Source organism: Pyrus communis, chromosome 5, assembly GCF_963583255.1.
Source record: "Pyrus communis chromosome 5, drPyrComm1.1, whole genome shotgun sequence".
In the NCBI taxonomy this organism is placed as follows: Eukaryota; Viridiplantae; Streptophyta; class Magnoliopsida; order Rosales; family Rosaceae; genus Pyrus; species Pyrus communis.
This window is the reverse complement of record NC_084807.1, coordinates 735,648-750,705: the sequence shown is the minus strand read 5'-3', so window position 1 is coordinate 750,705 and position 15,058 is coordinate 735,648. Positions and strand designations below refer to the sequence as shown.

Below are 15,058 nucleotides of genomic sequence, written 5' to 3'. Positions count from 1 at the left end.
AGGAACTTTTGCAAGTGTTGTTGACCTATGTTTTTTCAAGAAGCGGTCAATGAATAGAAATTTAAGCAAGTGTTATTGACTTATGTTTTAGAGAAAAATAGTTTTTATTTACCTTAATTGAAGCTAATAGTTGCTTCAACTGACCTATGCTAGAAAATTAAATGCTTATTAACTTATCACAATATATGAAATTATTTATTAAGTTAAACCAAATAACTTGGGGTTGTATTCAATTTGGAGTTTAAAAGTTTTAAAAGAGTTTACAAAGTCAAGGGAATTCAATCAAAATTTTAAATGGATGGATGAATGGAAGTCCATAGGTATTCAATTAAAAATTTAAAAGAGTTCATAAAACCACGTAGGAATCTGCATGTATGTAATCAAGATTTTAAAAAAGTCTATTAAAACCCATATGTATTCAACTATAAGTTGATTGTTAAAGTATTTTAAAAATTAAGAATTTTGAAGAATTTTATAGTGTATTTTAGGATTTAGGAAATCAAGCCTCTTTCTCTAAGATTTTGACTGAATTCACATGGAGTCTATAAAACTCCACTAGAGCTCTATCAAACTTCGCGAATTTATAACTCTTTAAGAACCTTTAAATCTCGATTGAATACACATGATATGTGCACAACTTTTTTCTTCTTAGAGCATCTCCAATTAGGAGATGCAAATTTGGGATGAAAAAACCATGTTTATATCTCATTTTACATTTCATGATATGTAAATAAGAGTTCTACATCAATGAAAGAGTTGTAAATTTGAGATACTATTTAATTTTCTCTCATTAATTGATTGAACCCACTACCAAAAGATATAAAAGATGTAAATTGAAGTTGTCAAAACATATAATTTACATTTCTCAATTGGAGTGTTTTCCAAGGCTAAAAAAAAAACAAAATGTAAAATATGCATTTGAAGGCATTTTACACTTCTCATTACATATGCTCTTATGCACACCCATATTTAATTTATTGGGAAGTGATTTTCCCACAATATTTTTAGTCTCTTAGAGTGTCACATTCCGATCTGGGCCCCCATCATAGCCCGGGCTCGATTTTACCGTAGCATGATATTGTCCGTTTTGGGTCCCAATCACGCCCTCACGGTTTTGTTTCTAAGAACTCACACGAGAACTTCCCAGTGGATCACCCATCTTGGGATTGCTCTTGCGCGAACTTGCTTAACTTCGGAGTTCCTACAGAACCCGAAGCTAGTGAGCTCCCAAAAGGCCTCGTGCTATATGGAGGTGGGCATGTACATATAAGACACATCACCCCCTCTCCATTGGTCGATGTGGAATGTTACAATCCATCCCCTTAGAGCCCGACGTCCTAGTCGACACACTCGCACCACATGACAGAGTGGCTCTGATACCAAATTGTCACATCCCGGCCTGGGTCCAACCACATTCCAAGCTTGACTCCACTGTAGCACGATATTGTCCGCTTTGAGCCCGGACCACGCCCTCACGGTTTTGTTTTTGGGAACTCACACGAGAACTTTCCAGTGGGTCACCCATCTTGGGATTGCTCTCACGTGAACTCGCTTAACTTCGGAGTTCCTACGGAACCCGAAGCCAATGAGCTCCCAAAAAGCCTCGTGCTATATGGATGTGGACAAGTACATATAAGGCACATCTCTTTTGGTCGATGTGGGATGTTACATAGAGCATCTTCAAAATGAGATGTGAAATCTAATATGTTATACTTTTATTTGATGGCTGATATGGTCCATTGAATACAAATGTTAAATCTTCTTCTTTTTCAATGGATGTGTCGACTATTCATTTTATTATTATATTGGGCATTAGCTATTAAAAAATAATTAAAATTGTTTTTAGTTTTTGTTTTATTTGATGTCAATAGGACTCATGCACTAAAATTAAAATTATATACTTGACTCCTTCTTTGTTTGCTGTAATAAAAATACAACTAGAAAGTAAAGAGTTAAATAACTTAATTATCACATCATGTATGACATCTCCATTGTATAACATCCGAATGTCTTTCAATCCTATTTGGCATATTTGACATCTCCTTTAGAGATGGTCTTACATACCTGTGTAATTCTAGCAGTTTATTTTATTCAATTCGATGACTATAAATAATAATAAAAAATATGTGAGAAATTAGAAAGAATGTGTGAAATTCACTTGTTTTTTTTTTTATTAGTTTAATTCAAAGCAAAAAGTTAAAAAGCGCCCAAAAGAAAGGAATAAGCGTGTTAAGGTTACTTTCCTACTAACTTTCCTAGCTATTTCTTTCCCTAAACGACGAGTTAACTTTTTTGGAGGTATATGTACCAATTTCAAATATGTGGTGCTGTGTTATAGTGATGGAGATCGAGCAACATGTAATAATTGTGAATAAAATACTACTAAACTAGCAATAATTATGTTTTATTTTATTTTATTTTTGTGTGTCAATCCATCAATATTATTTTAGTTTCAAAAAGTTATGAACATTATTGAGGTTGGCTAATTAACTTGCAAAATATACGGGTGAGACTGAGCCAGTCTGGTCCTCCGTCCATCCCGGCAGGCAGTCTCACAAGAACTGCATGAAAGAGCAATCTGAAAATCACGTATGAAAATCTCCACATGCATAAAAAAACTACCAATTTAAGGAAACCCTAAGCTAATTAAGAATTTCCACTAATTAAAAAAGGGTAAATTCATTAGAATCATAGACTCATATTTTCTGAGAAGGGAATTAAGCCGCAGATATTTTGGAAAATCATGGTGCTATGAGCTCTAGTTTTACTTGGTGGGATTCACCTCCAAGGCTCCAACTCTTGTTTCTTATTTTTTGTTGCAGAGAGTGGTTCGGCACAAGGGCGGAGCCAAGTACAAGGCTCCTCTAGGCTATAGCATAGGGAGAGTTTGGTTCTTCAAGTTTAAAAATATTAATTTTTGGGTTAGTTTATGATTTTTTTAATTGTCATTTTCACTTAAGAAATGAAATTTTTTATTACTAAGGTTGTTTTTAAGAATAATAGAGCTAATAGATGTTAAATAAACTCATCACTTTAACCAATATTATATTTAATATTAATAAATTAAAACTTCCAAATCACAAATGGTTCCTTATTTTATTCACTTAAAAGCTTTGAAGGCTAGAAACCTAGAAAGCATGGCATAAAATTCTTGCTTCAAATTACTACATTCAAGTTTTTACTATTATGTAACTTTATGTAGGCAACATAGGATTAAAATTTTGATTTCGTAGTAATAGTTTTAACTTAGCTTACCCACCGAATAATTAATGGCTACGCCATTGGTTGGGCATAACCATATACCTAACCTGTTCGTCTTTTCTTCGTGGTTTTGGCTACTTGTCCCCTCCTTGTACTTTTTTCCTTTTTAATAAACTGTGGTCGCCATGAATGTTTGAGGGTCGTCCTCTAGACATGCCTATGCGAGACTAAAAAAATGTGACTTACAATCGAACTGACGAATACTATGAGCGTGATTATAATGTCTCATGTTCTAAGTATGGTGAAGATGAGCCTTTTCAAATTTGAATTTCATTTAAAATTGACACTAAAAATTGAATATGCTTGTGCTTGGAGCACCAAAAGTTCCACTAGGTTCTCACTCCAATCATATAATGGATCATCATCCAAAAACCTTTGAAAATTCAATTAGTAATGATACAAATAATTAACATGAATGAATGAGCAGATCTGGGCGTGATAGTGTCAAAATCAAACATAACCTGACTTATGTCAACAGGGATTTGTCTTGGGTGTTGCTTTCTTTCTCAGTGCCAAGAGATGGCTTGAGAGGAAGTATGAGAGTAGGCGTGCCAATGTTGGAGGCTGTCAACATACATCCAATGTCTAGTGGTTTGTAGGTTTGCGATTAGATCTGACTCTTTAACCAAAATGATTGAGCACTGAATGAGACGTTGGTTTGGTTAGATTAATTTTTATATTTCTGAGACCAAGGACTTAAATCCAGTGTGTTATTATTTGCCCACAAGCGTAAGTGGAAGAAAATAGAAACGAACAACTTATTGTAATCATTTCATGGTTGAAGCAAGATTAACAAGCATTTAACAAAAAGCTGGTGAACTGATGAGCTATTATATATAACTTGAAACATTGAAATGTAGATACACTTTGAAATGTAAAGAAAACAGTAAATTATTAAGAGTCAGGGCAGGATAATGCTAGGAGAATCCAACGATAAAGTTGGTATAAAACTAGATTAAGAAGGAAACATTGCCTCAGATAGGTGTGGTGGTTGGAATTAAATTAATTAGCCAATATTCCTCTAAGAGAGATACCCAAGTTCGAATTAAGCTTTACGTAATTTATATTAGATAAATTAGCTAATATTATAGAGAGAGGGAGAGGGGGTTCGGGATGAATGATCCTCTATTTGCTTCTTTTGTCGTTGGTAGATCAATAGAGTAAAGACTGAGTTTCATTCAATTAGGCCATCTCCTCACAAGGAGAGACACCAAATACAATGACTATGAAAACTATATATAGTGCAATATTACATAACACAAACATCCTTTGCGAAGTCACCATGATACAATATGAGGGAAAAAATTCATAAAAACTAAGTCGAGTTTTTATGCCTGTACTAATAATAGGAATGAAAAAAATACAAGGGTTTGGGGTTAATCATGGATATGTTGACTGTCTCAAGTATTCCTGTAATACTAGGCTGATAAAACCTACTGTGGTGAACGACCCTTGAGAAAACGCCAAGGTCCAGTTCCAGTCCCCATCCTGCAAATGTAGTATATAGCAACCTAGCTCAGTTCAAGTAATTCAAATCATAATGTGGAAAGGATCGTTGGAAGAGGTCTCAATTTCGAATTCCTTTCCTCATCAATCCATTGCTAAGATAAATAAATTATTGTTGGTCAAGTGATATTTCTCTTTCTGATATTGTAACAGAGATAACAATTTCAAATCTCCACCCCCATTGTTAGTTCTAAAAAAATAGATGGAAGGATAATTACCTCCATACACCAGCAAATGTACGTAACGCCATATAAATGGTTAAAGCAATCCAGATTCCAACAAAACCATGGGATTTTGAGAGGAGGAACAAGGATACAATGCTTGCTATGGCAACCAGAACCTGAGAAGCACAAAAGAATAATTTGGATTATTAGCTAGTAACACAACTTGTGAATAGGAAATTTGGAAAGGTTTATTGCAAAGAAACGTACCAATGAGTATGCAGCATATGCAAAATCAGATGCTCCAAAGTTCACACCATCAAACACAAAAGACAGCGAATTGATCGGTTGCGTAGCTGCAACAAACTGGTGAGTAGAAAACAAATTAGACGATGATTCTTTTCATGCTCGAAAATAACAGTAATAATTATAATAAATGAAGATTCGGCGTTTTAGAAGAGCTAAATTTAAATACCGGGAGGCCAATCTTTATAAGGTGCAAAACGTTAACATCTCTAGAAAATACTCCAGCTCCAAAATACAGACCAATTCCAACAACAAAAGCAAGACCCACACCAAGAATAAAGCTCATCTGCAAAGCATATTCTTTCACAAATTAGTGAAAAAAGTAAATAAATGGGTTGTTCAAATGATGAAGGGTTTATAATTTATAGATTTTTCCACTACGTGTAGAGAATGAAGTACCTGCAAAACCCGGGTTGCGGTAGCTGTGGCCTTTTTGTAGTCTTTCTCAGCAAAAGCACATGCTAGAATAGCCTAATGAGAAAATACACACAAAGATTGTTTGAACAAGTAGTAAACATTTCTGCCTTTTAAGTCACGCTTACATTTTATGTTTTTGTTTTAAATGAGAAAAATCAATACCTGTCCTGCAACAGCCAAACCATCAGCAAGAAGAGATGATGTCAACCAGACCTGCAAGCAAGTCTGAAATGCAGCCATCGGAGTTGGACCCAACCGCGCTGCCAGGGATGCGGCCAAGGTCACACAGAATGTAACAGCAACCACCCTAGCCAACAATAGAGTTCCTGCGCCCAAATTCAAGGAAAAATTGTAACTCAAAAAACCATAAATATTTGTCTAATTATGCATTTCAATTACATGTTTGGAATATTAAGGGATGGCGGTCAGATGAATTATGCTAACTATAATAATGGTGTGAGATATTAAGGATTGAGCTCATTACCATTCTTCAGAAACCGACCAAACTGCAAATCTTTAAGACTTGGAGGTAAGAGATCAACTTTTGTTGTTAAGATTATGAAGAGTACCAGCGCCATCAAGTACCTAAAACGGTTTCAAACATTTTAATATTAGATAAGATGCACCAAATCTAGATAAAAATGTATGAACAACAAGATTTCAACAGCAGTTGAAAATATGCAATTACAAAAAGTAATACCATGACAAGGGTGACACTACTCACTGAGAAATAACATGTGCCATAGCTGCACCTCTGATTCCCATACCGCAGACAAAGATGAGTAATGGATCCAGGGCAATGTTAACTGCGTATCCAGCAACTACAATACGATACAAATGAACAAATAAACTCGAGTAATTAGACTTCTCCATCACTATAGGGTTTATTTCATATAGGATATGTTTCTATTTCTTGTGTTTAATCATATCTGAGGATAATGAGAGAGGAACACAAATCAAAGTAGTTGGGGGGTGAGAAATTGGAACAGAGTTTTTGGCCTACCAATGACATATAAAGGAGTTTTTGTATCCTTAAAGCCACGGAAGATCCCTTGCATGGCCAATGTGAGAAGAACTGCTGGTGCACCAATCGACCTTATTCTCAAGTATTTCTGTGCCGGGGCTAACATAGGGGAACCCTGCTCCATAACAAGAGCTGTAATTCTTTCCTTCATTCAATATAGGCGGAGATGACAAAAATGAATCACTTACCGGTTTCACACCCATCACACCAAGGAGAACTTTGGCTGTAAGCATGAGAAATATAGCTTGAAAAAGGCCTAATATTGCCCCAAAGATGAGGGCTGTTGACGCTGAAGCAATATGTCGCTTCTTTTTCCTGATTTTCGTCTTCACACTGATGTTCATAAGATCCGAAGGACGCTTTTCCATAGTGGTTTTGGAACCTAATCAAGAAACCACCAATGCATATTATGTTTTAAGATATTTATTGATCTTTGGGTTATAATGGCGGTGAGCTAGAGCCTAGAGATCAAAAGAGAGAAAGAGTACCATTTTCTAGTTGAACACTGTTTTTAGCAGCATCTTTCTCTGCATTCTCAAGCTTAACATTTTCCAATATGACTTTTTTTGATTCAATATCTTTGGCTAATCCCTCGTCGGATCTCTCACTTTCCGCTTCAGCGGCACCTTTTTCCGCTTCCACACGCTCAATATCATCAGTTGAGGCCTTTTCCACCCTACTGTTTTGAGTTGAAAATTTTCCTAGATGCTTACCATTTTGAGGTGCATCATCTCCTTCTGGTTTGGCAGCCCCTTTTTCCATGTCATCAAGTGTGTCTGAATTCTTTTCCCGCTTCTCACCTTTTGCAGATTCCGTGTTCATTTTTGCAATAGTATCTTCCTCGGCAACAAAGGAAGTTGTTATACTGACTAATGGGAATATAGTAATCCTTGAAGCCTGGTTGAACAGGGCAATAGATACTCCTGCTGCCGCAAGCTCCACTGGACCTATAGGACAAAAAGATTCATCTATCGAGTCAAACCACGTGAAATAAAGATCACTCCAACATGAACTAATAACCGTGTCTTTCAATAATACAGTAACTGATGAGTTTTTAGTACAACACTGATCAATGTTGCCAAACTCCATACAAGTTTTATCTTATGTGAACATGCAGACTATTATTTACGAACAAAATTATTTCCTAAAAATTGATGCATTCCAATGCAAGCTCCTCTAACAATCAAGATAAAGCAAAGGCATATGTACCTATATGACCAATGAATGCTGTGTCAATCAAAGAAGCAACTGGATCAGCAGCTACAGCGAGAGCAGCAGGGAATGCAATCTGTAGTATCTCCTTCCCGAGTGTATCCCATTTGAAAACACGCCTGCAATCACGTTCGAAAAATAAAACAACTTTAGTACTTTACCCTTATCAACCTTAAATTAAGATAGAAAAGGCTGTCCCCAAAGCAGAAAATTAATTAGAGAGAGAGTACTAATTAAAATATGGTGTGAAACTGTATACCTTGCATCTTTGAAGAAAACACCAACAGGCATCTTCCACTTGCTCACTGGCTCATGCAAATGTTGCTCCTCAGCCATGCTTAAGTTGATACTGCAATTCCAAAATAAAAATAAAACTTCCTAATGAGGTCACTTCACTTGAGCTTTTGATATCACTATACAAATGTAGTACTTTCTCACAATCCAACCTCAGTTCCTTTTTTTGACAAACAACGGGATAATTTCCACTAAATTATCTAAACTACGGAAAAAAGAAAAAAAAATTGGCTAAGCCTAAGTATACACAATCACATATCAAATGCAGACCTCAAAGTGAGAGGGAAAACACAAAATAACTAAATAAATAAATAAGTAAATAGACCTTCTATGTAAATGAACTGCCTCAGAAATAACTCCAGGAGGGCACACGAGACACTAAAAGCTCAAGGTGGATTTTATAGCTCCATATCACTGATAGAAACCTTCCTCAGTTATGATGTTTTGTAGACTGAACATCAGTCAACAGAAAGAGCTCTCTAATATTATTATTTTTTTGTTTATAAAAATGCAATAATCAAAGTTGGAAGAGGGACTCCGCTAACGTTTGTTTGAAGTGCGTGAGCAAAGACAACTTTCGTGAATTATGCTCAGTTACGAACTTTCCATGCAAGAGTTAAGAGTAAAAAGCAGATTCCAACACAAAAATGATTAATGAAATAGGACTAAATGCTTCAAAGGAAAATTTATTGAATACAGATATATTATTGGCGAAAGGAGGGGAAGAAGTAGAACCTCGAGTGTAAGAATGAATATTCTTAACCAATAAAGTTACCATCTACAAGTCCTTCGTAAATACAAATAAGTATGTTATGTCACCATATATACTGTTAATGTAGACATTTTCTAATGTAAACTAAATTTGATAATTTGACAATATGAATTGCATGCCAAATTTATGGAAAAGAAAAAAACATGTTACCAATGCTTATAATGCCTAAATATGTGTAGCATATTTAACTACTATTGATAAACTTTCGATTTGGGACATCTCTTTGCATTCTCACACGTCCGACCCACTAAAATGTCTAAGCTTATTAGTATGTGGGCAACACAAATTGAGTGACATAGAGCATGTGATTCACATGTGTGTTGACCTGTATTGATACGATGAAGAAAGTCGAAATTCTACTACGTCTGTATATCTTTATGATCTCCTTTCCTTCTATTTGTCAGATTTTTGGAAAGTAAAACATATAAAGTAATTCAACACCTTTTAAGCACTTGCGATATCATCTTCCATGTACATGCGACCGGTCTAACAAATATGTATATAATTGTCAGGTAATTCACATATACATGAGTTTAAGGATTTTTTATTAGATTCCAAAATGATCATCATATACTTTTTAATTTTTAATTAGAAAGAAGTGCAAGATAATTTTTTGGAGTTGCAATAACACTTTTTAAATTTTTAAATATTAATTTTGTAGTTTTAAGACTTACCTCTTCTTTGGAGAATTTTTTATTGTGATTGAAACATCAATGGTACACCACGTGTATTTATATAAGTTGTGAAAAATTTTAATATTTAAGTTATTAATTTTTTAACACACATATTTCACTATTTGTATAGTGACACGTGGTGTACCACCTCATGTTCCAATCACACTGAAAAATCTCTCATTTGAATCTTGTGCCTGAAATAGTGTTTCAATTTTGCCATTTGGCTAAACGGGATTAGGCAAGGACAATTATTTTTTAGTAACCTTTAAGCCAACTATATAATATTACAATGGCACAAATTCGAAGAGGGAAGGGACAAGCTAGGTGTGACCAAACATGGATACTGCACATATATACCTCCCTCGGGTTTCCAATCCCTGGTTAGTACCGCAAAGCATTAAGGCAGGTGTTTTCTATATCGAGTACCAACAAAACTGAAGTCTTATTTATCATCGAAATAAATCAAATATGAAGATGAGAGAGACACAGAATGATCCTGATGTCCATGTCGTGTGAACGTTGCTTGAAAAGAAGATTCGACCTGTTTCTATGTGAAACTAGGTTTAATTAAAGGAAAACTAATGAAAAATATATGAAATTTTGAGTTTTAACAGACAAAATAAAAAGTAAAGTGAATAGTACTATGATAGATTTTTTAGTGTAAAAATATGGTTTTTCGTTAAAATAAACAGTACCGGAAGCTTTTCGTTAAAGTTTTCTTTAATTAATCGAGGACAATGTACAAGTAATTTTCTGGGTGAGAACATAGCATTGCTATATATTCATACGGTTATAATACATGCAGTCATGCTATTACACATGAATTGATACATTAAGCGACGATAACAAAAATGGCTATATATGAATTTTTTTTTCTTTTTAATAGAATATGCTCATGAATGAATTGTTAATAGATATTTCTAAAAGTTTAAATTTTTAAGATCTGACTTACAAAAGAACTTTTAACTCAAGTGGTTAAATACATTTTGCTCGTGCATCCTAGTCCTATATTCAACTCTACCTCCTCTATATTTTTATAAACCTAATACTAGCATATGGGCACACACAAATGTGTGAGAATTTTTTTTATATTTGTTTTTGAAACAGAAGGAGAGAGGAAGAGAGTGATAGAGAATGTGGGAGTGGGAAGTTTTTAATTTTTTTTTTAATTTTTTTTATTACATGTAGGTGAGACTTTGAAAAAAAAAACAGCAAAAGTTGGTTGTGTGAAATTACATTTCTGCCCCATATTTCTTATTCATATTTTGTTTTAATTAGAAGGTTAAATTGATAATTTAAAAAGGTTTTGGTTGACAATGAATATTTTATTAATTAGTAGAGATTAATCCATGAATTATATTTTAAGATTAAAAAAAAAATACAAATAAGAGTATCTTTCCAAAACCAAGAAAATAAAGTTATTTGTTTTTTTTTTTTTTTTTTTTTTTTTTTTTTTTTTGAAACAAACAATATTATCTACACTAAATGGTGGAGAAGTGGTCTAAGCCTCACAATGAGCTAGCAATAATGTGATTCAAATTCGCTTTTGGCGAGAATTGAACCTAAAACCTCTCACTTACGTGAAGAGAACTAAGTGGTTAAGTTATTAATTTGTTTTTTATTTGTCACCATTGTAAGAGTTAAAGGTACAAATCATCACTTACCTAAAATAATCACTATATTCAAGTAAGCAATTATCATTTACGTTCGTTTCAATTTGCTATATATCATAAAAGTTTGTTATGAAGCCAGATATCATGAAAAATTTGTTATGACTGAGGTCTCTATATGATAAGAAAGTTTCAGTAGTGGATTTGGCCAATAATGTATGTAGTGGAAGTAAGGTAAGCAAGCAGCACTGTGATTGTGAAAGGAAAAGCAAAAAACCAAAAACAATTAATGCAACGAAATCAATCACAAAAGATTTGCATGCGGGGCGTTAGTTGTGGATATATGGGTCATTCTCATTAGTGTAATTTATATAGCACGTGTACACTGTTAACGTATCAATTTGAATTAACGATATAATGTTATGTGGACACAAATTTACATCTTTAAATTATCGATATAGAATGTCATGTGATAACAATATTCACGTACTTGGTCATTCTCCAATTGCAGGTCCATAATTATTATCTTAAAAATTGGCAAAACGCTAGTTATATTAACCGATATTTCCGTACTTGACCGTCCAGTACGGGATTCGTATAGGCTCGAATAATGTGAGGAGCAATTGTGTTTTGCAGGTCCCCAAAGCCATAGAATTTTGTAGGCTTGCATGCATATACAAAACAACGCAGATTATGCATATGTGCAAGAAAAATATGAAAGAATGAGACACAATAAGCTTGATCTAATTATAAGAAGCATGCATACATATTACGCATATTATCTCCTCGTCTCGTCGAGGTTTGACCAAAAAAAAAATTATTAATCTAATTGTGAGAAGCATCAAGCATGCGTGCATGCATAGAAGAGAAAGAGTTTGAAAGCAACAAATATATGTACCTATCCAAATTTGGAAATGTGTAGAGATAGAAAGAATGGGAAGGAGTTTATCTTTTGGAAGTAACTTGTATACCTTTGCGCTTATTGTTCTTCGTGCTGAGAGAGCTAGCAATATTGCAAAACATACTCTTTTCACCAACTTCCTTTTGATAGATAGCTCATTTGCAAACCAAGCCCTTCCTACGCTATATAAATACTCTTCCTCCGCCTCTATCCCTCCCAAATTAAAAAAATAAGAAGGAAAATAAAAAATTGTGTATTGCTCAACCCACACACGCAGAGAGAGAGAGAGAGAGAGAGAGAGAGAGAGAGAGAGAGAGGGAGAACAAAACTCGCTCTTTTAAGTTTTAAGAGTGGAAAAATCTGACACACAAGAAGAAAATAAATTTTAGAAATATCATAGTGAACAGAACTGCCTATGATTGAATGACAGCATCGCAATCTGTTCAAAGAGTGCATACATAATTGGTAGCACTCTGTTAGATTCTGAAAAGGTGTATGGTCCACCATCATCGTAAGCTATAAATTATTAAGTTTGTATTTAATTTATCCTACTTTGCTTTGATGCAAATCGAAGTGCTTTAATTAGCTGGTAGCAATCGAAACTTTTCAAAGTGTGGGCTACGTAGGATTTCCAATACTCCATGCCTGGAATTAACTGACAAGCCCCTTGTGACCTAATTTTTACCGGCTGGACAATGTGAGCCCTGGTTAGTTCATAAATTAGGTTAAATTCGTTATTTATGTAGTAGCCAATGACGTTTGTAGCATATATAGTGGTCTTAGGAATACAATGTGCGTGTGCCAATTTGTTAAACCTATGATGACACATAATTTTAAGACCAAAACTTAGTGCTCTTAGCACATTACTCTCAATTCGGACTATGTTGAGAGAGAGAGATTTTTAACTAGAATCCTTGAACTTGTTATATTGTGGAACAACAGTCCTTTAGGCCAGTGGCGAAGCTATAAATTTTCGGCAGGAAGGACGAAATTTAAAAGCATAAAAGGTTCAGAAAAAATGTAGACAACTAAATCCTTGTACATAGTAGACAATATTAATGTCTTTCATAACTACGTGTAAGACTCAAATGAGGATTTGGAGTAACCAAAATATTCAAAGAAAGATTATCTGGAAATATTCGAAGAAGGACTATCCATTGTACCCAGAATATTTGAAGAATGATTTAAGCACTTTTTTTTACAATATTGTTACATACATTATGTAATTGTACAGTAGAAACAAAATAGATAAAAAGCATATTACGCTAATTCTATATCAATTAAACAATTATTGCAAAACACCACTTACAAATTGTAGGTATTATAGTCGTCAAACAATGTGCATGGTTGTTTCCCCAAAAAAAAAAAAAAAAAAAACAATGTGCATAGTTATTATTTTTAGATAAATATGATAGATGTTTTATATAAAAAATAGATAAGTATACCTAGTTCATAAAAGGAAAAAAATAAATAAAACGTCAAACATAACAAATAAAAAAAATTAATTAGAGATGCTTGGGTTCAAGTCGAGATTCCGAGACTGGAAGTTTGATAATGAACGCGCTGCAGCACAATAGCAAGAACCATAAAACCAACGGCAGATGAGTAGAATAGGGTTTCTTATTTTAAATTTTTTGCTTATTTAATAAATAGATATGAATTTTAAGTTTTTTTTGTATGAATTTTTTTTATTAAATATGTACTTAATGTTTATTATGAATGAAATTAATGCATTTTAATAAGTATGTATATTAATTAAATATGCACAAATGGTATTATTTATTAAATATGTATGTGGTTTGAAAAAAAAAATTGAAGAGTGAATGGAAAAATGTTGTCAATGTCCACAAAAAAAAATTAAAATAAAATAAAAAAAGCGTGAAGAACTGTAGTTCGCCGCGCAATGGGTTTGAAAAACCCGGGAAAGTGTGCAAAAAGTTAAAGGCCAAGCCAATGTCCTTAAAAAAAATGCGCAACGAACTATAGTTGTCACATCCCGGTCCGGGGGGGATCACTTCCCGGGCCCGCTCCACCACCGTAGCACGATATTGTCCGCTTTGGGCTTACCAATCCCTCACGGTTTTGTTTTTGGGAACTCACGAGCAACTTCCCAGTGGGTCACCCATCATGGGATTGCTCTAGCCCCCTTCTCGCTTAACTTCGGAGTTCCTACGGAACCCGAAGCCAGTGAGCTCCCAAAAGGCCTCGTGCTAGGTAGGGATGAGAATATACATTTAAGGATCACTTCCCTGGGTGATGTGGGATGTCACAATAGTTCGTCGCGCAATGGGTTTAAAAAACCCAGGAAAGTGTATCGGTTGGCGTCCAAAAATTTGAAGCCCAAGGTTTTGCGCGATGATGGCTTGGTCGCGCAAAGTTCTTGACTTTAATGCACTTCACCAGATTGCAGGAAGGCAGAAGGTACAAAACAATTGCAGCAGCTGCCTTCCCCCGATGCAATTTCCAACAATTTGAGGTATAATTTTTCTTCGGGAGCCAGATGGGCAACTTCCCACTCTCCATAACATGTGTCAGCCCATGGCAGCTGCAGAAGTTGCAGAACATTCTTACAGGTTTTCCGACTAATGAGAGGGGTGGCTACACCCTCCTGGGCTTATTTTCCGACGAAAGGAGGGGCGGTCGCCCCTCCTTGCCCCTATGTAGCTTCGCCCCTACTTTAGGCTAACTCGGTTAGAACTTTCATCCAAATTTAAGAATTTAAAGGAGTGAAAAATAGATGAAAGTTCTAATTGAATTAGCCAACATGATCAATACTCACAAATTTTTAGTTCAAAACCAAAACTCCAATTGAGCTAAAATCCAGAGACTATTACTATATAGCTTGCTTTTCGAGCTACTGTACATAGTGACAAAATTACTTTAAATCTAGGAACACCATCTAGTGAAGCTAATGGGGGGA

At 34.7% G+C, this 15,058-nt stretch overlaps 1 protein-coding gene across 1 annotated transcript; it reads right to left on the bottom strand.

Annotated features, from left to right (window-relative positions):
- Window positions 1–4,407: 4,407 nt before the first annotated feature.
- Window positions 4,408–8,224, bottom strand: LOC137735533 (protein DETOXIFICATION 43-like). Its single transcript, XM_068474960.1, has 13 exons — window positions 8,147–8,224; window positions 7,885–8,006; window positions 7,164–7,622; window positions 6,864–7,057; window positions 6,655–6,790; window positions 6,376–6,472; window positions 6,136–6,236; window positions 5,814–5,977; window positions 5,634–5,705; window positions 5,404–5,520; window positions 5,199–5,294; window positions 4,986–5,107; window positions 4,408–4,749 (listed from the first exon to the last, which is right to left on the bottom strand). Exons 1-13 carry the CDS (start codon window positions 8,221–8,223, stop codon window positions 4,695–4,697), a joined length of 1,812 nt encoding a protein of 603 aa, XP_068331061.1. The 5' UTR covers window position 8,224; the 3' UTR covers window positions 4,408–4,694.
- Between the last annotated feature and the right edge of the window lie 6,834 nt (window positions 8,225–15,058).